We start from the raw sequence: 26,005 nt of genomic DNA, 5'->3' as shown, positions 1-26,005 counted from the left end.
TAACGAGTGGAGGACAGAGGAGCCTCTTAAAGAAGAAGTTACAGGTCTGTGAGAGCCAGAAATCTTGCTTGTTTGTAGGTGACCAAATACTTATTTTCCACCATAATTTGCAAATAAATTCATTAAAAATCCTATAATATGATTTTCTTTCTCATTTTGTCTGTCATAGTTGAAGTGTACCTATGATGAAAATTACAGGCCTCTCTCATCTTTTTAAGTGGGAGAACTTGCACAATTGGTGGCTGACTAAATGCTTTTTTGCCCCACTGTATATGTTGCTTGCCCATGATGTATTTATCGGAGTCATTGACCTCACAATAAGCCAGATTCAAGTAATATATGCTTGAGGCGCTGAAACTGGTAAAGCAGGCACTGCAGAATCAGAAATGACAGCTCATGGTGTTGAAAGTAGGCAAATTCGAGTAGGCATAATTCATTTATATCGTCTTCATTATTATCCGATGTATATGGGAATATCATTGTTTAGTTTCTTTGACATTCAGAGGCTGAGCTATACAACCTTATATAGCCTGGGAGACAAAACATTGTCTTGTCTTGTGAAGTAATCTGATTCTGTCACTATCAATTTATTAAGCTGTTCCCTTTCTGTACAATAGAAGATGTTTAAACCCAGACAGATTTTAGGGAAGCACTTCTGACCTTCTCGCTTTAGGTTAAACCACGGAAGAAGAGTAGCAAGTAGTTAAAGCTTAAATATTTCTGCGTCGGTAGGCCTACTCTGTCTGGGGTGGAAAGGTAGGCCTAACTTTTGAAAGTACAATGCTCAGACGCCTAATGGTGTCAAGATGTAATTATTTGCAAGCAGGGACAGTTTCGTTGCAAACAAGACACTGATTTGGCCTGTAATGTCGGTCATTTGTGTGGTATTAAAAAATATTCTGCTAATATGTCACATTTTCTCAGACATGCAAATACGATGTGAGATTCATGCAATGATTTTACTTTAAAGGAGATCTTTCCATCCCTACTCTTGTCAACGGTGGTCTGCGAACCCGACAACCTTCTGGCTCGCAGCCCTGTGCACAATCAAAGTTCCCGTGTTGCCATTTAATGCTTACAGGACGAATAACAGTTTCTAAAACTCTGCTATCCACTTTGTTTTAATTATTATATTGTGTATAGGAGAGGGTCACCTGTTTTGTTTTTCAAACTTTTGGGGAGGGTTTAGGTAAATATATATTTAGCTGAAAGGAGGGCCATCCCTTTTCATTTCAGAGAGGTCGATTTTCTTCGTGTAACCCTTATTATAAATAATGTATACTCCCTAATGAGCGTGTTCCTGCCTGACTATATTGTTGACGCAAGCCAGATCTGGATAGGTATTTTACATATCAGCTAAGCATATGATATGTTATAGCAATATGGGGCCTGAAGGCACAGCCCACTGGGCACAAACTGGTTGTATGAACGTTGTTTCAACGTAATTTGTGTGGCTCAGAAAATGAAATCATCTCCAAAATATCGCTATTTTTAAAACAAGCCATAGAAAGTTGGTTGCAATTTCAGTTTAATCCGCCAGAAAAGACAGAACAAATATTATGGTTAAACTTGAATATACTAATTGATAAAAAACAATGTATTTTTTATAAAAAGCAATTGTTGGATGGAGTTATGTCACACATGCAACTAACAAAAATATATGGAAATGTCTGCTCTACTCAAAAGTGGAAGTAAGGAACTTGTCTGTCGGCCCTGCATTAAAGACCAAAATTGAAAATTGTGATAAATGAAAAAGTATACCCGTTTAATTTAAGCACCAAAAAAATTGACAGCTGTACCATATAGATTGCAAAATATTTAGGAAGATATTTTTTCGATGTACCGATTCCATGGCACATGGTTTATTTCAATTTAAAATACGATGCAAAATTCTTTCAACTAAAATAACGTTAAATATCTGTGGAATATCCCAGCTCTGAAGATTTTGCTGCGAAAAGACAGAATCGTTAGATCATTTGTTTTGGTACTGTCCATTGGGTACATTGTTTTTGGTCACAGGTTCAGGAATGTCTGAAGAATTGCAACATTTACCTGGAGCTAACTCTGCAAATAGCAATGCTGGGTGATTTTAAAAAGTCATAGTCAATCGATCAATAATACTCTTAGCAAAAATGTGTATCTGTAATATACAATATGTAGAAACTATGAGAATAGAAAGGATCAGAACTTCTGTGAAACATCACAGCACAGTTAAAAAATATATGCCAAATAGAAATCAAACTGGATGGTCTTCAGAGACAGATGAGGATAGCTGCAGGATGAGAATAAAAACAAATAAAAGATAACTATTGTAGAATATACTGTGTCCATAAAATGTATATAGTATGTATAAGATGGAAGTAGAAGCCTAAGTGATGTTATCCATTAATTTACTTCAATTAGGACAGGGGTGGTAGGGTAAAGAAATACAAAGTATAAAATTGAGATCTCCATCTCAACCAAAAACCGAAGTTAAAGAATAGGAATAAATCAAACATTAAATTAACTTTAAATAAAGTTCGAGTTGATTTAGGGTCTACTCTTTAACTTAGATTTTTGGTTGAGATGGAGATGTGAATCCAACATATCAGTTATTCATTTGTAGACAAACTGGAATTAAAGTCAGAATAAATCAGTGGCACTGATGGAACAATCCAAGCAGATGATACATCTCCTTCAAATGTTGATATTTGGTTGCGTTGACAACTAAACACAATTCAATATCCCTTTTGCAATGCAGTAAATAAAATAACCTATGAACTTGTCGACAAGTTAACAAATGATATGTTGGATTCACGGCTCCAACTAAAACAAAAGTTAAAGAATAGGATGAAGAAACGACCCAAGCATTGGATTACATCTCCTTTTAAATTTGAATATCTGGTTGCATTGTCAATTCGATAGGACTTTTGTAATACAGGTAATAGCCTAAAGGTAAGGCTATCTTACAAACTAATGTAACAGTTTTTATTCAACATTAAAATTAGTAACAGATCCACGGCCACATTTTGAGCTTACTGTAACTGTAAAAGTAGTATTATGTAATGATGGAAAGTGTGCATGTTCAAGATAGCGTGCAAAGGTCGCCGGTCTGTGGGTTCTGCACAATATAAATATCTGTGCAGAAGCTCAAACAACATTGATCACTTGCACTATGTACTTGTAATGTAATCTCGACTGCAATCAAGGTCACTTGGTTATGATATTGGATGAGGCAGATCACGTTTTTTTTTTGTCGTTTTTTTTATTTAACCTTTATTTTATTTAACTAGGCATGTCGGTTAAGAACAAATTATTATTTACAATGACGGCCTAGGAACAGTGGGTTAACTGCTTTGTTCAGGGGCAGAACCAGTTCTTATATAAATTCAAAATATCTAACATTGTATTCCCATTCGCTCTTTGTTGTGCTTTTAAATGGTTTAATGTGCACTGAAAACACATTTAGATGACAACTAAAGCCAACAATCAGACATTGTTATTCCATTGAAATTTGGTTGTGCTTTCAGATGATTGAAAGCATAGTGATGCCACATTGGGAATTCAACAAACTTCAGGCTGTCTTTTTGAGTGGGTGAATAAAGGTTGAAATCTCATTGATCAACGTCTCAACCAAAGATTACCCACATATCCACGTTGAAATGACATAGTGTGCCCAGTGGGACACCTTGGTTAGAAAACATGTTACGTTAGCAACACAATTTGTAGCAAACAATGAGTTTGTGTGGGAGAAATGTCCTGAAAGAGGCACATCATAGATTCACCTAATTATACCAACCAGAGAGATACAGTATTGTAGGCTACCGGCCTACCTTTTCAGCAGGCATGGCTACACTCTGAAACATATCTTTATCCTGGAGGGTTAGGTTCAGTCTGTCCAAATGAACTACAATACAGCACAGGAGGCACCAATGAAAGTTGGAATCGATGATCTGGAGTCATCATAGTCATGACCACTGAGGAGGCCAAGCATATTTTAACTCTAAATGAGATGCTACTGTATGTTTTTTCCTCTGTCTGTTCCTAGTGATGTGATAACGTGTTGCCTGAGCACTGATTAGCCTTCAAGCTAAAAATGTAGGATGTATTGCCTCTGAAATGTACTTTATAGAGTCTTAAGGTTTCACAGTGCTCCCTGCCAGGGAAACACACAGAGGTGGAAAAGAATAACAATTTGTTCCTCATTCTGTTGAATGTGTATTCAGTCTATTCACCAAAAACACATTCAGACAAGGTCAACAACTCTTAAAATACATTGTGCAGACTCACTCTCAATAAACTTGCTAGGTTTTATTCTATTTTTATATTGCATAGACTACAATCGTACACATTAAAAGCTGCCTTCCATGAAGGACTGAGTGAGATCTATAGCGTGAATGATACAGTCTGAGATTGCGCTGTCCAATGGTGATCTCTTCATTATCTTCTATAACTTTTTTTTTTTCATTTCATGTGGTCCCTCTGAAACACTGACTACAACCATGTCTGTCTGTCTGTTTCTGTAGTTTCTTCCAAGGAGTTGGTGGAGATCTGTTGTGAGACTGGGGAGAAGTGGGCCTCAGCCAACGGCCACTGCAGAAACATGGAGCTCCCCAGAGAGGACAGACACTCCATCTGTCGGTAAGCCCATGGAGACACACTGGACACAAGTACTAGGATGCCCAATTTTTGTGTAGTAATTCCTTAATTCCTCAACTCAAAACCTGAGTTTTTCCTGGTCATGCTCAGGGTCCTACTTAGCTACAGAATGTCTTAGAAATGTCAGCTTTACTGCTTTCACCATGCCAATGAGGGATGGCCTGTCTGCTTCTGCTTCAGCCAACTTGTCGTGGATGGCAAGGCCACTATGCATTAGTTTAGTTCATTCTAATTTGTGTACTTTTTTAGCCTACTTAAAACATGATCATCTTAGAAATGCATTCTTACAGTATGTGATTTCGCTTTCTGGGCCCATGTCATTATTGTATAGCATGATTCAATGAAAGTTGTCATTGATGTTTTGTATATGAAGAGAATTATATGGCTTTCTATCTACAATTTGATTACAAGTGACAATAACAAAAATAATCTTTTGAAAATGCTATTATATTACACAACATAATACTGTTAATGTTTGCCTTAATAGACTTCCAATTTGGTTCTATAACAATTCCAGACGATGCTGGTTTTGGCTAGAGCTAGGCAAAGATAGCCAACCTACTACTAGTCTAAGACCAGTTAGGCATAGGTACAGTCAAAACACTGCCTCACATTCTAACATCCCTCCTGTGTTTCTTTCTTTCTCTGCCAGGACGGCTCAGAGACAGTGCTGTCTGGGCTCTCTGAAGGAGAGTCACTGTTTATCTGGTATGAATGCAGCCAGAAAAGGAACTGTGTGTGAGGTGGACAACAATGACCAGTGTGGAGCTGACTCCTACAAGGTAAAGGTGCTTCCCATGGTTCTGTTGGTTGGTTGGTGCTACACCAGAGTTGTGGGTTTGATTCCCACATAGGCCACATTACATATAGTGAGTAAAGTTCTGTTGTTCTTGCCACAACCAACTCCTACTTCTGTTTTAACACTGAATATATGTGCTTGGATTTGGATGAAATCATTTGTTAAATGTCCATATATTCATATCTGACCCTGTTTCCTGAACTGTTAAGAGAGCTGACCGAATTTGCAGGGTCAGTCCCCAGAATGATTTAAGGTCAAACATAGCCTACCTGGAATGAATTTAAATCAAACCACCTATCTCTACAAGACATTAATAGCCACAGTTTCATCGATTCAAATGTACAGTACAGAGACAACTTTAAAAGTAGTTTAAAGAAAACCTCCCTGCAGATTTCGACTGGCCCTAGTTATTGCCATTGAAGACCACACCAATCAGAAGGACCGTTTAGAATCGCTCTGTGATTCAATTACCTCTTATTCAATTAAGACAAATAACAGAGGGAGGACCATGTTTGTGGTCAAGGTTCCCACAACTTTATGGTTCACAGTCATGAAACGCGGTTGCAATACTGCAGGAGATGTCTCATGCCGTTTTCAGCATCCTCTCTAGATCAATAACTTGGACTCGCTGGTATTTTGAAAACAGCAACAATATTTAAAATTTCTGGGAAAATGTAGCTCAAGGTCTGTTATGGCCATCAGTGAGAGTTCAGGCATTGTGGACTTGGAAGTGTATTAGCCCATACAGAACCGTTTATCTGCCATCATACCTGTGTTTCAGGAAGTACCCAAAGCGCCCGGAACAGTGGGGGGCCATTATATATACAGTCGTGGACAAAGGTTGAGAATGACACAAATATGAATTCCCACAAAGTGTGCTGCTTCAGTGTCTTTAGATATTTTTGTCAGATGTTACTATGGAATACTGAAGCATAATTACAAACATTTCATAAGTGTCATGGGCTTTTATTGACAATTACATAAAGTTGATGCAAAGAGCCAATATTTGCAGTGTTGACCGTTCTTTTTCAAGACCTCTGCAATCCGCCCTGGCATGCTGTCAATTAACTTCTGGGCCACATTCTGACTGATGGCAAGCCATTCTTGCATAATCAATGCTTGGAGTTTGTCAGAATTTGTGGGTTTTGTTTGTCCACCCGCCTCATGAGGATTGACCACAAGTTCTTAATGGAATTAAGGTCTGGGGAGTTTCCTGGCCATGGACCCAAAATATTGATGATTTGTTCCCCAAGCCACTTAGTTATCACTTTTGCCTTATGGCAAGGTGCTCCATCATGCTGGAAAAGGCACTGTTTGTCACCAAACTGTTCCTGGATGGTTGGGAGAAGTTGCTCTCAGAGGATGTGTTGGTACCATTCTTTATTCATGGCTGTGTTCTTAGGTAAAATTGTGAGTGAGCCCACTCCCTTGGCTGAGAAGCAACCCCACACATGAATGGTCTCAGGATGCTTTACTGTTGGCATGATACAGGACTGATGGTAGCGCCTCACCTTGTCTTCTGCGGAAAAGCTTTTTTCCGGATGCCCCAAACAATCGGAAAGGGGATTAATCAGAGAAAATTACTTTACCCCAGTCCTCAGCAGTCCAGACCTTTTTGCAGAATATGAGTCTGTCCCTGATGTTTTTCCTGGAGAGAAGTGGCTTCTTTGCTGCCCTTCTTGACACCAGGCCTTCCTCCAAAAGTCTTTGCCTCACTGTGCATGCAGATGCACTCACACCTACCTGCTGCCATTCCTGAGCAAGCTCTGTACTGGTGGTGCTGAATCAACTTTAGGAGACGGTCCTGGCGCTTGCGGGACATTCTTGGGCGTCTTGAAGCCTTCTTCACAACATTTGAATCGCTCTCCTTGAAGTTCTTCATGATCCGATAAATGGTTGATTTAGGTGCGATCTTACTGACAGCAATATCCTTGCCTGTGAAGCCCTATTTTGTGCAAAGCAATGATGACGGCACGTGTTTCCTTGCAGGTAACCATGGTTGACAGAGGAAGAACAATGATTCCAAGCACCACCCTCCTTTTGATGCTTCCAGTCTGTTATTCAAACTCAATCAGCATGACAGAGTGATCTCCAGCCTTGTCCTCGTCAACACTCACACCTGTGCTATCGAGAGAATCGCTGAATGATGTCAGCTGGTCCTTTTGAAATGCAGTGGAAATGTTTTGGGGGGGGGGGGGTTCAGTTCATTTGCATGGCAAATAAGGACTTTGCAATTAATTGCAATTCATCTGATCACTCTTCATAACATTCTGGAGTATATGCAAATTGCCATCATACAAACTGAGGCAGCAGACTTTGTGAAAATTTATATTTGTGTCATTCTCAAAACTTTTGGCCACGACTGTATACTCAAGGCCTTGGTGTAATGTTAAATATTGTCTTTCACCACCCCAACATGGGCTCTACATAACTCAAGTCGTATAACACTTCTGCACAGCCACACTATTTCTCAATGGTCACTATTTCAGTTTTATGTTTCACTCTCCCCCTTGTAGCCTGAACGATATCCTGCTGAGACGGAAGATAGGGAGTTGAAATAATTGAGAGAGGTGGGGATAGATGTGAAAGGGGAACTTTGAGCTCCGCGTTTTATATGAAACCCTTTAAACATAGCATACAGTATATTGTTTGACCGTACAGCCTTCTTCCAATCAGGCACAATGGATATGGTACATGTAGATGTTGAATCTGTCGATGTTGAATCTGTCCACCCTATAGGAGTGTTGTAGCTGCTGCTCTCTGGGGCTGAGGTTCCGTAGCGAGAGCTACCGCTGTGAGGCTCACCAGTACCTGGGTTACCCCTGCAGCCACGTCTTCCTCACCTGCTGTGAGGGAGAGAAGGGGGAGGCAGGGGAGGAGGGAAAGGGAGGAGAGGGAGATGGCTGGAACAACCTCAAAGAAAGGCCCGCACTGGACCCCACTGCAGTGCCAAAAAGAGGTAGAGTCGTGCAGACACGCATGCAAACACTACACACACACCACTGCACTGTCAAGGGGTAGTGTAGCACACCAGTGTACTGCCAGAGAAAGGCATAAACGAGAGCCTCTTTACCTCTCCTTACTAAAGAGAGGCTTTGTAGTGAACTCTTCCCACTTTGTGCACCACACTACCCTGCCTGAGTGAGGGCAGGTTATTACTATACTGTACACTCTTTTATAAGGGATAGAGTTCCTGTTCTGTATTCTCTTGTATCCAACTTCCTTGGTTCATCTGCTCTACTTGACTCTATTATACTGTACAACACACAGGCTATTAGTGACAGTCCTCTCTCCTTGTCCTGTAGTGTCAGACACCCCGTTCCCTAAAGAGGCCTTCTCCATCAGGGAAGAGGAGGAGCAAGAGAGGGAGAACACGGTGGAGGGCCCTCCAGAGATGGAGGATGTAGATGAGTGTCAGGTGTACCAGAGCACACTGTGCCACCACAGGTGTATCAACACCCCCGGGTCCTTCAGGTGTGCCTGCTACCCTGGCTATGTGCTGCAGCAGGACGCGGCCAGCTGTGTACCAGGTAAAGGGAAACTTTTCGTAGGTTATTAGAGTATGTCAGACCATGCACCTTACAGTACTCCACAATACTGTATGTGCAAGATCACTTCACAAATATACCTGGGTGTCTGGCTGTTTCGCCATTGAATAATGGCACACAGTTCCCTTAATTGGCAAGAGGACGGCAAGTTGGATAAAGTGGAAACAGATTGGCAACCCTAAAGTATAGAACAGTTATGTAAATGTAAGTCCATAAAACCACTTTAAGAGGACTGATTCCGGAGTGTAGTACCTTTGTTCCAGGTAGTACATTGTGCCAAAGCAAACAGTATGATTGACGGCATTCCGTGTTTTCAGATACCCGCTAGTCTCTATCTATCTGTCTATATTTATCCACACTTTGACCGTATATGATTTTCCTGCTCTAACTGGAAAGAGTTCCTGTCTACGGTCTGATTGAATGGTCATTGTTATCGATATAGGAACATTCAGAATCACTTCCTGATCTCGTAGAGGTGCTCACCTAATAGCTAGTAGGCTAATGCTCACCATCAACTGAACACGTTTAGATTGTAGAGACTGATCTTGGAGATGAAGCTTTTTTACTGGAATAGATAGATGTTGTACCTGCATATCATTAACGTCTCATACTGTTTCGATAAAGCCTCTTGTCACAGTTATTACAACAGTAGCCTACATACATTTAGATGAGTAAAGAAAGTATTTCCAGATATTTCCAACCTACTGTAAGTGTATTAGACCTTTAATGGGGCTTTCACCAGCACAAGCCTGTCTCAACAGGAATCTGATGTGAGACCTACTTTACAGAAAATTACAGTGAGTCCCCCTAATAAAAACACAGGTTTGTCTGCAGGCCATGCCTTTTCCTATTGTACCCCAACTCTCTCTCTCTCTCGCTGAGGGAACTTTTATCTGTGCTCCGTGGCTGTCTAGCCTCATATCTGTGGATGAATTGAAGGCATTTCACAGATTTCTCCTTATCCACAAAGATTGGATGACTTGGCGGTTTGTTGGTTATGCTGTTTAATTAGTATTTTCCGTGATGAGTTTATTCCTGTTTTCACAGAGACGGTGGATGAAGAGAACAGACTGAGAGAGGATGACAGGCCAGAGGTTGGGTCTACCTCCACTGCACCCCCCACCACTACAACCCCTGTCAACCCCTGTGAGGGTGAGTACAACCTCACTGTAGGCCAGGGTGGTGCCTTTCTACTGTAAACCTGGCAGACCACAATGTCTACTGTGTTTTCACATCTTAAAATCAGTTATTAGTCTTGATAGGAGAAGCCAAACGCATGTCTGGAATCAGTGTGTGAAAGTAGTCCCATTAGGGAACAGCCTATTAGGTAGGAAACAGAAATGTAAATCATTAGACAGCCCTTAAGAGACTCCAAGGCCCAGAAGGTTTTCAGTTATACACCCTTCTAGTGTGATTCATGTCACATTCCTTCACATGACAGTTTGTTCCTCGATACCATTGTAATACTATTCCATTAGTTCCGTTCCAGCTATTACCATGAGCCCTTCCCAATTAAGGTGCCACCAACCTCCTGTGGTTTAAATGTCACATAAAAGTATTCCGATTGCATCTAAGGCCATGAAGCTCCTGTGTGTATTGAGAAGTCTCCAGCCATCCCTGTGTAGTCCAGCATATGATATCTAGTGTGGGTCTCCTCAGGGTGTGTGTTTGCCTCCATAACTCCAGGGTGGGGTCCGGTCCCAGTGGCCGCAGGAGGAAATACAATACAAACAGGTCAGGGGTCAAAGTGGAAACAGGAAATGAGTGAACAGGGATACAGTAAATCACACAGAGGTTATCTAACACACACATGCAAGGCCAGGGACCTGCCCACTCTGACTTATGTCACCCTGATTACAGTGTGTTTTGGTGTGATGTTGTGCCCCTCTGAGCAGGAAATAGCCACTGTATGCAACAGTGCTCCTCAGTGGCCGGAAGGCCTCACTGCTCCTGTTTCCCAGGGTTCTCTCTGATGGCTGACGGGCAATCCTGTGAAGGTAAGGGACTCGCACGCACACACACAGAGCACTAATCCCCTTTTCTCATCATGACACTAGAGGAGATGCTCAGCTGCAGACAGACAGAACCTCATATTCAGAAGCAGGCTCCACTATGGGATTAAATTAGTTTCTATCTATGTGATCTCACACTGTTCCTTCACTACTACACGTCACACATGTCTACCGGTTGAGATCTCCCTGACCAAATCAAATCAACACACAATATGGGATTGTTCAGTGGCGGTCGGTGACATTTAAGACGAGGGAGGACGATTTTTCTTTTCACGAGCATGGTCTTATTTCTATTACAGCATATTGGATGACTGTCATTCATATTCCATTCACCCAGTTCAATGTAACAGCGATAGGTCACATTTTCCCTATACCCACCATGAGGTTGCTACAACCTAGCCTATGAATGAAAGTTTACAATGTAGATGCACACAGGTCGAGAGAAGCATTTGAGGTGACAGACAGTGACACATTCAATACCGCCTTGCACACTCTTGCCTGCATCTAGCTGATCTAGGGTGTAATCATTAGTCCAACAGTTGCAAATGAGATTTCTATTGGAAACATTTGTTTATCCCCGTTTCGTTCCGTTTAAGAAATGTTTTTCAACAGTATCGGCGGAATGGATACACCCCTGATCACGCGTAAACACAGTTCACTTTCATAGTAGCCACGTTATATTTCTTCTCACAATCTATGCGCTCTACTCCTCTCACCTTTTCCCTTCTCTTGTGGACTTCAATGTACAATACATCAGCTATGGTATGTGACCAGGCAAAAAAAAACATTCCAAGCCAAACCATATCATAATCGCTACACACAGCCCACATCGTTGTCACCATATTAGCTAAAGTGTCAACATAGCTAATATAACTAATGCCTTAATATACCTGCAGAAATCATGCATTAACGTTAGTGTACAGTCAGTAAGCAGTTTAGCACATACCCCGGTGGCAATAAATTAGTAAAACCAAAGCTTACCTTGACTTGGAAGAGTTCCAGTGTTGTGTTGGATAGTCATAGTCAGGTAGCTAACATAGCATCCCTCTGTTTGAGCAGGCTAAACTAGCGAGCTGCATTTTCAAGTTAAGTGAAACTGAAAAATAATGACAGTCTCTCTCGCCTCTCCATTTTGGAAGAGATGTATTTGTTCAAAACTGTTCAACTATTGTCTTACTCTCTCTTTGAGTCAACTACTCACCACTTTTTATGCACTGCAGTGCTAGCTAGCTGTAGCTTATGCTTTCAGGACTAAATTAATTTTCTGATCCTTTGATTGGGTGGACAACAGTTCATGCTGCAAGAGCTTTGATAGGTTGGAGGACGTCCTCCAGAAGTTGTCATAATTAAGAACTTTTTGGCAACAATGCAAGACGTTATGTTTGGCGTAAAAGCAACACAGCTCATCACCCTGAACACACCATCCCCACTGTCAAACATGGTGGTGGCAGCATCATGGTTTGGGCCTGCTTTTCTTCAGCAGGGACAGGGAAGATGGTTAAAATTGATGGGAAGATGGATGGAGCCAAATACAGGACCATTCTGGAAGAAAACCTGATGGAGTCTGCAAAAGACCTGAGACTGGGACGGAGATTTGTCTTCCAACAAGACAATGATCCAAAAACATAAAGCAAAATCTACAATGGAATGGTTCAAAAATAAACATATCCAGGTGTTAGAATGGCCAAGTCAAAGTCCAGACCTGAATCCAATCGAGAATCTGTGGAAAGAACTGAAAACTGCTGTTCACAAATGCTCTCCATCCAACCTCACTGAGCTCGAGCTGTTTTGCAAGGAGGAATGGGGAAAAACTTCAGTCTCTCGATGTGCAAAACTGATAGAGACATACCCCAAGCGACTTACAGCTGTAATCGCAGCAAAAGGTGGCGCTACAAAGTATTAACTTAAGGGGGCTGAATAATTTTGCACGCCCAATTTTTCAGTTTTTGATTTGTTAAAAAAGTTTGAAATATCCAATAAATGTCGTTCCACTTCATGATTGTGTCCCACTTGTTGTTGATTCTTCACAAAAAAATACAGTTTTATATCTTTATGTTTGAAGCCTGAAATGTGGCAAAAGGTCGCAAAGTTCAAGGGGGCCGAATACTTTCGCAATGCACTGTACATTTATTGACTATAGTTTTATGTTTTATGAAATTCACTGAAGAATATGGTCCTCCCCTTACACCTCTGAGGAGCCCTCACTGGTGTGGTTGTATAGCTGTATGGTTGTATGGTTCTTACGATGAAGCCATCTCTTCTTGCAGACCTAGACTTCCTGCTTGGTGGCGGTGGACTGTTCTGTTGTGACGTGGTGAATGGTGGTGCAGTGTGTGGACAGATCTCTCATTGTGTGAGATTTATACCCAGTGGCCGTGCCCCCAATCCCTCCTCTCTGTGGAGGCCAAGGCCAGGGCCATGCAGGCTGCTTAATCTATCTGGGACTGGCACTGTGTTGCACTGAGAATTACACATGACTAGAGGTGACTACAGGGGTTATTCTAATGTGCTTACTTTCTCTCTGTTCTCTCTCTCACACACTCTCTCTCTCCTGCCCCTATTCTGTATTTCCACTGTTATATCCCCCTCTCCCATTTGCACTCCTCTCTCTCTCCCTCTCCACCTCTCTCTCTGTCTCTTCCTCTTTCCCCCCCTCACTCTCTTTCCACACAGATATCAATGAGTGTTTGATGTCCACCCATACCTGTCAGATGAATGAGCATTGTGTGAATACGGCTGGGAGTTTTGTGTGTCGGCGTCAGATCACCTGTCCTCTGGGTTACCAGATCAGCAACGATGTCTGTGAAGGTACTGTATCTGCAATCTGTAGCAGCGCCCAAAGCATTCACTCTCCAGTAGGCACATGTATAGGTGTAACTTGTAGCAACACAACAACTGTGCATTAACTTGACCTTTCACAATGTGAGGAAAGCACACTGTTTAGCTTTACAATCACAGTTGCCACCCTTGGGAGAGTGACTACGAGTCAAAGGTTGGAAGCTGCCTATCAGACCTGTAACCATTCGTCATGTCCGCTACAGTGCAGTTATAACACAATTTCGCGACTGACCACACAAGCAAGTGTTTTTGATACTGAATATGATTACAAACTAGATAATAGCATTATGCTGTAGTTTCGGTTTTGCTCTGTCTCTGTACGAAGAACTCATTTGATTTGTGTTTATGTTGGTTGTGCCCACGGCTCCAATGTCTGAGGGTAAACCTCAGAGCGTTCTTCATTATTTCCATAACCCACACTTGGCAGAGTATGCTAACGCCGGGCTCTTACACACAGCCAGTGTGCTCTGAGATAGATCTGTGAGATGAGCGGGTTGTTAAAGTCCTGTTGGTGATCACTGAAGGATGAGTCTCAATGGGCTCTGGTAGAGGCTTCAATGTAAATGAAACTAACACAGCGGTGAACCAAATGAGCATTTAAACAGGGCTCATAACGGCTGACACATCAGACGGCTGGTTGGAGTGAGGTGTGTTTCTTCTCCCCTTTGAATTCCCTGCCCATGACTTCCTACACATCGACCAATCTCCCTCTCATCGACTGAAGTCCACAACCCCTCCCGCATCTTACAGAGAGAGCAAAATTCTCTCCTCGTTGCTTACTCCAGGAGTTGATTGCCATCCCCAATTTCTTAGCCAATAATTGCAATCCCTGCTTGGGGGGAAGAGTGAACTCCCTGGTCTCTGTGAGCTCATCGAGCCAGTTCCCTCCTTGATTTGTTGTGAGCCAATTACCTTCCTACAGTATTGCTTTCACTGCGACTGAACACCCTGCCAATCTCTCACACGTTTATCCCTAGTCTCTCTCTGTCTCAGTGTGCCTGGTTCTGTCAGGCCTGTGCTAGCCTTACCAGGCATGTCTCAGGGCCGGGATGGTGTTAATAAGCTAGTTAAGCCCTGCCCTACCCAGGGGACATACTGGGGCTTTAGCGTGGTACATACTGTATAATTTCCCTACAGGGATCATGGAGCATCACGCACGAATACAGTACATGTGGTTTCATGCACAGACTAGGACACACACTTGGTTGCTTGCTGCATGCACTCGCACACGCACAGACACACATAGTCTTGTATAACTAACCTTGTTGGACACACAATTCAGTCCCATTCAAAATCCTATTTTCCTTAACCCCTAACCCTTACCCTATCCCTAAGCTTAACCCTAACCCTAGCTCAACCTAACTCTAGCTCCTAACCCTAAACCTAATTCTGACTCTAACACCAACTCTAACCTTAACCCTAAACCCCCTAGAAATAGCATTTGAGCTTGTGGCAACAACAACAAAAAGTCCCCAGTTTGTTTAGTATTCTTGTGGGGGCTTCTGTTCCCCACAAGTATAGTTAAACACACACACACACACACACACACACACACACACACACATACACACACACACACACACACACACACACAGTTGTCTCTAAGTCCTGTTTATGACAGATGTGATTTCCCTACAGTGATGAGGCTCTGTACAGCAGCAGATATGTCAGTGTAGACAGCTGGGGAATCCCAGTGTAGACAGCTGGAGGAGCTACAGCACAGAGCTGGGTGGGTGGAAATGGGTGGTCCCTTTTATATTTTAAGTAGAAATTGTGCACCAATATTGCATTTGAAAAAGCCTGTTATATTAAATGAAGTAGCCTTGAATGTGGACCACATGGATAATTGACTTGCTAAAGGGACAAAATGCAGCATTTTGACATGTCAACCCTGTGTCACCTCTACGAAGACTTTGACCCACTTATAACCCCAACATCATTCACCATCCTGGTAAAGCCCTAGTTATTTTGTTGCTTTGAAAGTCATTTCCGAAGAAATATTATTTATTTTATGTGGTTAGTGATTCATTTACATCTGTCCCTCATTTTAAGGTGAACCCTGCTAAGTGAACTGATTTTTTTGTGTAAAAGCACGTGAGTTAGTCCTACTCTTCTTGGCCATTCCTGGTGTTTTGTGGTGGAAAGCTGAGCAGGTCGAGCATTACACGTCAACCCTGTTCCCAATAGATAGAGACAGGCTAGAATGTTTTTTAACAATTCCATTTGTTTTGTGAAGCTTGCATTTAATTGCCACTCCCTGTTGCGCACAAGCTTCCATTTCCCCTGTCACAAGGGGATTTATGTCTGATTAAGATGAAATCGTCAACCCTGTTATCATCCACCCTGAGAACACTAGAGAACAGCCAGACTAATAATGCACACTATTGTCTGACGGGCTGACTCAATGGAGACAATTCATCATGTATAAATGATCATTCTACCTGCTGTAGAACTACTGCAATGAGGATGATTGATAGTGGGATCATTCCTAAGATCCTCTCTGACGTTGGAGAACAAACCATTTTATTGTTGAGGCAAAGAAGGGTGTTTGGATAGATCTATGTGAAATGATTTATCTGGCACACTATCTCAAAGCCACAGTGACACCCAGTGGTTACAGTAGACATGACACTAACAGGCTCGCAACGTTTGAGTAGTTTTGCTTCTCTTCAACTCAATGGATTACAAATGGATCACAAGCTGACATTAGTTCACCAAACAAAAAAATGTGTCGTGTATTAGGCTTTGATTTCTAACCTTCATCCTGTTTATAATCACCGTCTCTGTCCACAGATATTGACGAGTGTGTTCAGGGGACTCATAACTGTGGGCCAGGCTTTGAGTGTGTGAACAGTGAGGGTTCGTTCAGGTGTAACGCCAAACCGCACTGCTCCATGGGCTTCACACAGGACACACGTGGGAATTGCATCGGTAAGAGGGGCTGTCCACACTGACTGGGTGGGCTAGGCCTGGGCAGACCTGGGACACTGTTAACAGGTGCAATAGTATGCACAAAACAATATGAACATAACTATAGTAGTGTGTCAAAATGAACGTAATGGTTTACCCAGTCCTGATCAGGTAAAGAGGGGCTAAATGCCACACAGGTAGTGAGGTTTAAACCAACACCCAGCAGACCAGACCAGGTACAGAGGGGTTAAACACCACACAGGTAGTGAGGTTTAAACCAACACCCAGCAGAGCAGACCAGGTACAGAGAGGTTAAATGCCACACAAGTAATGAGGTTTAAACCAACACCCAGCAGACCAGACCAGGTACAGAGGTTAAATGCCACACAAGTAATGAGGTTTAAACCAACACCCAGCAGACCAGACCAGGTACAGAGGGGTTAAATGCCACACAGGTAGTGAGGTTTAAACCAACACCCAGCAGACCAGATCAGGTACAGAGGGGTTAAATGCCACACAGGCAGGGGATTAGAGGGGAGCACAGCAGACTGCAGCCGGGCGGATGAAAGCCAACCCTCCTCCTCCAGTCAGTACATTCTGATGCTGAGGAATGAGCCCGAGGGACAGGAACTGGGGCATGTCTAGGCAGTTCTGAACCACTGTAAAACATTGTAAAATACACAGTTAGAAGATTAGAAATTAGAGTTACACACACACACACACACACACCAAAATGATCCCAAGGAATGGAAGTGTATGCTGTGTCTGCCAGAGTAACACAGTTTAACTAAATGGCTGCCACTCTCTCTCACTCTCTTTGTCCCCTCTTTCGCCCTGTCCTCTGGTTTTCCTGTTCTTCCTTTTCCATCCTCCCTTCTCAAACTGTCCCTCCACACACCTCTGTTCCCTCCTCCCCCTATGTGACCGACCCTCTCTCTTCCCTCCGTGTTCATCCTCCCTCCATCTATCAGACATAGATGAATGTGGTGTAGTAGGCCGGCCCTGCAGTCATGGCTTTAACTGTATCAACACAGTGGGATCCTACAGCTGCCAGATGAAAATCATCATGTGTAACCGTGGTTACCACGCAAGCCCTGACGGAGGCAGGTGCATAGGTAAGAGGTGGAGTAGTATACAGATCTGTGGTTTTCATTTTCATGGTTACCACCAACAAGATCTCTCCTCTCTTCCCCTTGTCCCTCACTTCCTGTGTCCAGATGTGGATGAGTGTCAGAGCGCTCTGCATCGCTGTGGGGAGGGACAGATCTGCCACAACCTGCCCGGATCCTACCGCTGTGACTGCCAGACGGGCTACCAGTACGACATGTTCAGGAAGATGTGTGTGGGTAGGTACTGTGTGGCCTACTGACCTCAAGCAAAGAAGTTCACGCTTTTCACTTGCTTATTGAAATGAACCCTTTGTCAGAATAGTTCTGGATCATTTTGGTAGGCTGCTGCAATATGGATTCAAATGTTCAGATGCTGTTCTGTTTTTTTACGGTACATATATGGTATACCGCCCAAGCCTATTTTATTCCTCGCCTGGTCTTCTCTGTATTGTGTCAGAGTTGCTGCAGTTGGTCTCCCAGGCAGCTAGTCAGCCAGCCAGGCAGCCTCTGCAGAGAACAGTGTGCTGATTCACTGGGTTGTGACTTTAATAATAATGGACTCCAGTGGGATGTTTAGACTATCAGCAGGCAGCTGGCCCCTCCACTTCACACCCCTATTCACACACACATACACGCACTAAGGAGGTGTACAAAAACACATACATGCGTTTTGTAAACACACTTTCTCTCTCACACCCACATTCTCTCTCTCTCTCTCTCTCTCTCACTCACACACAATCTCCCTCCACTCTCGTCAGATGTGAATGAGTGTTGGCGCTACCCCGGCCGCCTGTGTGCCCAGACCTGTGAGAACACCCCGGGATCCTATCAGTGCTCCTGCACCGCTGGCTTCAGCTTATCCAGCGATGGCAAGAACTGTGAAGGTGAGAGTGTGTGTGTGTGTCCTGTTATACACCCCCAGCAGGACAGAGAAGGCTTTTGTTCCCCACCGTCACACCTCTAGAGGACTGCGAGATTGGACTGATAGTCTAAAGCCAGTAGTGGCTGTTGGCGGAGAGACATAAGAGCCTTAAACATATTGCATTCTGTGACGCCATGGACATCATGACATTGTTTCATGAGTTACTTTGAAACGCTATAGCGACGGTTTAATTCCATCCTTGAATGTCTTACAGATGTGAATGAGTGTCTAACCAACCCCTGCAGTCAGGAGTGTGCCAACATCTATGGCTCCTACCAGTGTTACTGCAGACAAGGCTACTACCTGAGAGAAGATGGACACACCTGTGATGACATTGATGAGTGTGCCCAGAGCATTGGCCACCTGTGTTCCTTTAAGTGCGTGAACGTCCCAGGGAGCTACCAGTGTGCCTGCCCTGACTACGGCTACACAATGTCTCCCAATGGACGCGCCTGCAGAGGTGAGGAAACAGTGATGGACACATGCCATACACCTAATACATACACACACGACCTCTGAGCTGACTATGGGTTTGGGTTACAGACATAGACGAGTGTACCACCGGGGCCCACAACTGCTCCTTGGCTGAGACCTGCTACAACATCCAGGGAGGCTTCCGCTGTCTGTCCTTCGACTGTCCACAGAACTACCGTAAATCCTCTGACACGTAAGTTACTGTATGTCAAGTCATCCATTATCCGGGCAGTTGAATTGAAGAATTTTAAGCTTCTGTGTCGTTGGAAAAGTTCATACAAAAAAATATGGGCATTTTCAACAGTGTTTTTGTGTTGCCCTCTGGGGCTGGTCAACTGTGTTCTCTTGATTTTCTCGAAGCTCAAAGTTCTTTTGAGGTATTTCTCCAATCTGGCGCAGTGTACGCGGGAGGGAACGATGCTTCCCTTAAGGGTAAAGTGTCAGGCTGGGTAATCTGATCTAAGCTGTGAAACAGAAAGCCCACCTGGGACAGAGGCCATGACAGGACTAGGAAGATCTGTCTGGAATCACATTATTGAGTTTATGGCTTCATCTCTCTTCTATTTCTCTTTGGTCTTATTTTGAAATGACCTGGACAAACAGACATGTTTTGCATATAAGATTCTGACCACTATTATTTTATGTTTTGATTTCATGACTCTGGCTCTCTGACTCGTGTTTTTACTATACTCGTTCGTTTTTGTAAACATTTTTTTATTTATTAATATTGTTTTTCATTATAGTGATTGTGTGATTCTGACTCTCATTGGCTGGTCCTCTAGCCGCTGTGAACGACTGAGCTGCCCCAACTTCCTGGACTGTCAGAACTCTCCCCTGAGGATCACCTACTACCACCTGAGCTTCCAGACCAACATAGTCATCCCTGCCCAGATCTTCCGCATTGGCCCCTCCCCTGCCTACTCCGGGGACAATGTCATCATCAGCATCACCCAGGGCAATGAGGATAACTACTTTAGCACGCGGAAGCTGAATGCCTACACAGGCGCAGTGTACCTGCACAGGCAGGTCCATGAGCCCCGGGACTTCCTGATTGACGTGGAGATGAAGCTGTGGAGACAGGGCACCTTCACTACGTTCCTGGCCAGGCTCTACGTCTTCATCACAGCCAACTCACTCTAACAGACTGGCCCCCAGCCTCCCCTTGCTCCTACCCACATCCCTAATGGACAGCCAGTTCCCCTCTGACCCCATACCCCTCAATGGACAGTATGAATTTTGACAATAAGTCAGTCAACTTCAATAATCATACCAGTTGCCCAATTTCATAACACATTGATGATTAGGGTTGCAAAATTCCTGGAACTTTCTATAAATTCCCTGGTGTTCCCGAAATCCTGAATGGAGGATTCCCGGAATCAGGAGGGAATAAGCAGGAAATCCGGAATTCGGGAAATACAATTTCAAACCAGGATTTCTGGAAAACCAGGGAATTTATAGAAAGTTCCAGGGATTTTGGAACCCTACTGGTAATAGCAAAGGTCGTTTTGCACTGTAAAAATAAATATGTTTGAACTTTAAAAAAAAACAAGTGACCTGGCTGCCTTAGAATTGGTTATGTCCACTCAGTAGGTGAAGATGAGTTGACAAAACGTAAAATGAGTGACATTAGTTGATTTACCTTGAAATCTTAAGTCAGTGGGCTAGAGGTACCACTAGTTTTTACAGCCTAGAGCAGGGGTAGGCAACTAGATTCAGCCGCAGGCCGATTTTTGTCAGAGCTGATGGTCGGCGGGCTGGAACATAATTATTGCAATTTGTACACTGCAAATTGACTACAACTAGACCCAAAAAGAGATTGTATTTGAAAATAACAATAATTTCATACCTTGATTACGTTGAAACATGATCACATGTCTATTTTTTTTGATTGTTGTGGAAATACTTGGGAATACATTTCCTAATTGTATTTTTTTTACTAAATCACTTGCGGGATGGTTTTGGCTCGCGGGCCGGATGTTGCTGACCCCTCGTCTAGAGTGTCTTTAACCCACTAAGACAGGTTGTGTTGTCAGTCAAAAAGTTACAGCATCAGTGCCTCACTCCAAATGACCATTTTATCTCTTTTTTTTTAATCCCTTATGCTGCTGTTCCCTTCTATCCTCTTGAAGAATTTTGTACCACTATGCTAATTTAATATCACAGTATATTATGACATGTATTTGTACCTGTGTATTATTCAGACACATTATGCCTGGATGTATCATATTTCTGCTGGTTTTGTAAGCTGCAAATTATTGTATTTTTTAACTAAAACTACACAAACTGTTTGATGTTCCGTGTCTATATAACCTATAACAGTATCCATATATGGTGAACAGATTCAAATTAAATACCAGGCACATTTTTGGACACATAAAATCCAACTTCTGAAAAGAAATCAATTCAATTTACTTAAAAGTAAACCAAGTTACTGCTACTCCTGGTTCACAAAGTACAAGTGAATCCAGACAATCATTTTCTAACTTGTGTTAGACTTGGGTGACGTGATTACGATACGTCAGAACATGTCACACTGCAAATATACATGCCTATTTCCATACCTTGTCACACCTTCCTAGTGAGATCACCGCCGTGAGAGGCCTTCATTTACACTATCTACCCACAATATAAAGACACACGTTTTACAATGACTAATAAAAACAAGCTAAAATCATAGTGCGAAATGCTTGTAATATAAACATGTAATGATCTTATCGTATAATAATATAATTAATCACTATATGACGCAGATCTTCTTTCTCCCACTTCCTCTCTGATTTTGTAGCACTTTTTTTGAAAGAGTAACATCTCCATCTACAGGACACAGTGTGTTCTACACAGTCTGTAGTGTATACACCAGTGATGCATGGCTGGAATTCAATCAAACTCACGTTGGAAATGTTTAGTGTCTGTTGACAAACTGCTGCCCACATACACCACCTGGGACAATAGTAGTTTTTCACAGAATCCAAAATGAATTCTGTGATTTTGTTTGAACATGGCACAGAGCTACTGTGTTAATCCCACAATGCAGGTTTGATTCGATTGAGCCCATAGCTACTGAAATGTTTGCCACTTGAAAGTGGAATCTTGTTTTTTTTTTTACATTTGGATTATTTTGGTTTTATCTGAAGGTCAGAAAGAGTACAGAATGTGGGACTATAATTAGAATCTCAGGATGGAAACTTTTTTTAAATGGAGTGTATAAAAAATATTAGATGCCCTCCCTGTTTTTTTTTTATGAGCTTCAGTTTGCGCTAAGGTCATCTGCTCTACTAGCCCTGGGCTCTGAGGACCTCCCTTACCATTGTAAACACGGAAAGGGTGTGAGTGGCTCCTTGGCAACTGTATAAATGTATATTGCACATCCAAAGAGAGACGTTTGCCAGTTATCTGCTCATTAGAATGAGTTATATTTCCAAAGGTCATTTCAACAAAAGAATCTAAATTTCATTTAGTTTTCCACTCTCCCTGGTCTAATTTTAGTCCAGAGGCCTTCTCTTGGCTCTGAGAGAAAATGTGATAGCAATTATTAGGCATATAGCTAAACTGTGTCTTCCACACAGGGGAGATACTGAGCTATAGTGAGGTAAGATAACTAGCACTGTGCCTACCTGTGTCGTTCTGTAGCCTAGTACACAGAACAAAACCTACTACACAACGACAAATATCAACATACACAAACAGTCATGTCCATATGATGACTATGCTATCATACTGACATTCTTTCTCTTATAAAGGTGTTCAACACAAGATGGCTCCCGAGTGGCAGAGCTGTCTAAGGCACTGCGTCTCAGTGCTTGAGGCGTCACTACAGAAGGTTTGAATCCAGGCTGTATTACAACCGGCTGTGATTGGGAGTCACATAGGGCGGTGCACAATTGGCCCAGCGTTGTCTGGGTTTGGCCGGTGTAGGCTGTCATTCTAAATAAGAATTTGTTCTTAACTGACTTGCCTAGTTAAATAAAGGTTAAAAAAAAAAGATAAGTGGCCAGCAGTTTTAGCTATAGTGACCAACCCTACAGTACACTACATGGGTGTATTGGGCGGCTCTCCCCTCCGTGTTCACTAGAGTCAAGCCCAAGCACTTCCTGCCATTGAGGTGCCATCCGACACGTACTTATGAGTGCACTGGCCTTGATCGATGGTCCTTTTCCACAATTAGCTTTATCTGCTGCTCTAGATTGGCTTGTGTTGTGTTTCAGGGACACAGTGAATCACACATCCCAGAGAGGGGAAGTTAGGAGACATGCGGCTATAATGGTTTCAAAGGACAGTCACAGGAAGTTATGAAACGAAGGGAGAGGGACAAGAGAAAGTTCTAGGATAGATAATGTGGAGACATTAGGCCAATGAAAATTATACCAGGTCAGAAGGCAAGTAGTGTTTTGGCATTTGTGTTTCAGGGGAAGCCTTGACAGTGTTTACATTTAAACAAGGCAGCATCAAATGAATGTTAATGAGACTGTTTGAAATTCCATTTGTTTGGAATGAACCTGACGGAATCTTTAGCCGTATATACTATAACCCCAAAAGACTCATTCATGCCCCCTCCTCTCCCCTGTAACTATTCCCCAGGTGGTTGCTGTAAATGAGAATGTGTTCTCAGTCAACTCACCTGGTCAAATAAGGGTTAAATAAAAATGTAAAAACCAAACACATTCCTTATACTAATCAGACGCCACCTCAGCATCCTTGTCCTAACATGACGATAAGCAGAAATATGATGACCAAAATCGAATGTGATTATTTCAGAAGCTTAGGCCTACCTCCCAAGTGTAGAGCTCTCTCTCTTGGGTGAATTGGATCAAGTAAATGCAGATAGTTTGTTTTCTCATACTGTACAGAAGAGTTGTGTCAAGCTGTAAGTACAAACGCAGATTTGAGGGTGTTTATTGGTTTTTACTGTACTTTACATGACTCACTATCAATGTCACTATCTATGGTCTGTGAGGAGGGGATATGTAGGGGGAGGGGGGTTGTTTCAGACACGGTTGTCTTTGATAGCTCAGGTGGTCACCACCTGAGGGGGGAAAGAGTGTTAATGGGCATTCTCAGCTCCAGACAAGCACAGGCTAGTGCACCCTCTCCTCTGGCTGTCTTACACTGAGGGAAGTATGCATCATTAGAGACACTGGAGTTCCTAACTACACAGAGTTCTGGTGCTTAGGCCGACCCCGTCACTAGCCCAGTTGTCTCACAGACAGACAGACAGACAGACACATTTGCTTGCATGATGGAAGGTATGTGAGAGTATATGTTACACCGGGGCTCCTGTGTGTGCTGTTTCTTGGTTGGGTTCCAGTCCGATACCTTTATCTCTACCCCTCTCTCTGATCACAAAGGACTGGACCGTATCAAATAACAAATAGGATAATAGCTCTACTTACCCTTCTGGTGGGCCAAATGCTATTCATTGTCATAGTTCTTACATCTCTATCCAAACTGGGCAGATCTGGGACAGAGGGTAGAAGTGCTGAGCGATTAGTGCTTTTAAGGACAATGACTTTTTTAAAACATACAATTAATTATGAAATAATGACTTTCAAATTATTTTAAAGCTTTTAAATGGAAATTCCAAAGCCCAAAATAGTGATCAATAAATTGCCAAAACATTGAAAACATCCCATTGTCAGGTCCAAATGAACAGAAAGCGGAAATTACTATGAAATAATAAAATATTTTAGTTGTGTATTTCATTTTTAATTCCTTAAATTCAACATCTCATCTCTGCCAGCCAGCCAGCCAGCCAGACAACCATCCAACATTATCTCTGTGCTCCCCACACGTACCGTCTTTGAGTCATCCTATTTAGCTAGGCTAGTAGCTAGCTAGTAGCTGCCTAAGTATGCTGAAGAGCTCTCTGATAAAACAATTTTACTAGTTCTTTAAAGTACATAGGGCATACTTTCAAGACTGCTTATTACCAATTACTACAACTATCAATTGGGTAGCCCTACCTCACAAACTGTCTCTATCCCTCTGGTCATTGGGTTGTGTACATTCCTCTCATGTGTCTGTGCATAGGCTATACTTCTCTGTCCAATCCAGGAAGAACAGGAGTAATGGGTTATGGTCATTGTAGTTAAGTAGCACATTTCTGCACTAAACTAGATTGAATATTTGACTAATAAAAACTACAATTCCCTTCAGCCTAGTGTTCTACAAAGATCTTGACCTATGCCACTTTCAGGTGCTATCGCAAAAGCGGAACCTCCAAATTCAAATTAAGGTAAATTATTTGCATAGAGCTTCCTATTGGTTGATTTTGGGATCCGACTCTTCTGCCAAGGTTAGCAAGTCTGAAATTTCGGAATTTCCTAGTTACGACTAGAACATGAACGCTGCACTCATTTATTTTGTGAATTATTTGTTTTCTCTCTAGTGAAACGGCAAAAAATTCATAATTCAAGTAATTGAACCGATGTTGGTCAATTAGTTGTTAAATAACAGAAGAAGACAAAAAGCTGGTTAATCGCTCAGCACTAGGAAGTAGTGGACAAGGGCAGAGGAAAGTGAACAAGAGAGCAAGGGAATGAGCAAGGGAGCATATTGGAGTCCACCGTAGGGCTTTAATTAGACATGCATAGGTGTGTTGATCACTGAAGAGGCCTGACCTGGAGGGATTTCAGCCCACTGCTCCCTGGGTGGGGAGAGTTACTGCAGTCCTAATCACAGGTCTACACCTCAGCAGGCCCTCTGTTCAAAGCGAGGCAAGTGAAGATGAAGAGTTGCTTCGTTAACTGCCATTCTGA

At 42.6% G+C, this 26,005-nt stretch overlaps 1 protein-coding gene and 1 long non-coding RNA gene across 4 annotated transcripts in view; one reads left to right on the top strand and one right to left on the bottom strand.

Moving 5' to 3' along the window:
* The window catches only part of LOC110531988 (fibulin-1), a 47,471-nt gene extending 25,811 nt beyond the window's left edge, over window positions 1-21,660 (top strand). For 2 of the 3 annotated variants that reach the window (XM_021615543.2, XM_021615544.2), the window contains exons 3-16: window positions 4,506-4,620; window positions 5,291-5,420; window positions 8,177-8,396; window positions 8,743-8,967; window positions 10,033-10,137; window positions 10,881-10,982; window positions 13,671-13,805; window positions 16,629-16,766; window positions 17,717-17,860; window positions 17,963-18,091; window positions 18,613-18,738; window positions 18,991-19,236; window positions 19,320-19,443; window positions 20,033-21,660. In XM_021615543.2, the coding sequence (XP_021471218.2) occupies window positions 4,506-4,620; window positions 5,291-5,420; window positions 8,177-8,396; window positions 8,743-8,967; window positions 10,033-10,137; window positions 10,881-10,982; window positions 13,671-13,805; window positions 16,629-16,766; window positions 17,717-17,860; window positions 17,963-18,091; window positions 18,613-18,738; window positions 18,991-19,236; window positions 19,320-19,443; window positions 20,033-20,390 (2,297 nt within the window). In that variant the 3' untranslated portion in view covers window positions 20,391-21,660. The remainder of the gene's footprint in view (window positions 1-4,505; window positions 4,621-5,290; window positions 5,421-8,176; window positions 8,397-8,742; window positions 8,968-10,032; window positions 10,138-10,880; window positions 10,983-13,670; window positions 13,806-16,628; window positions 16,767-17,716; window positions 17,861-17,962; window positions 18,092-18,612; window positions 18,739-18,990; window positions 19,237-19,319; window positions 19,444-20,032) is intronic. The other variant, XM_036987913.1, reaches the window with a different exon arrangement.
* The window catches only part of LOC118966039, a 32,925-nt gene extending 7,726 nt beyond the window's left edge, over window positions 1-25,199 (bottom strand). The window contains exons 1-2 of the long non-coding RNA XR_005053235.1: window positions 25,043-25,199; window positions 24,641-24,705 (exon numbers count right to left, since the gene is read on the bottom strand). This is a non-coding gene — a long non-coding RNA (uncharacterized LOC118966039). The remainder of the gene's footprint in view (window positions 1-24,640; window positions 24,706-25,042) is intronic.
* Between the last annotated feature and the right edge of the window lie 806 nt (window positions 25,200-26,005).

The sequence above is a fragment of the Oncorhynchus mykiss genome, chromosome 9 (genome assembly GCF_013265735.2).
Source record: "Oncorhynchus mykiss isolate Arlee chromosome 9, USDA_OmykA_1.1, whole genome shotgun sequence".
NCBI lineage: Eukaryota > Metazoa > Chordata > Actinopteri > Salmoniformes > Salmonidae > Oncorhynchus > Oncorhynchus mykiss.
The sequence above is the reverse complement of the archived record's forward strand: the minus strand, read 5'-3'. Positions and strand labels throughout refer to the sequence as shown.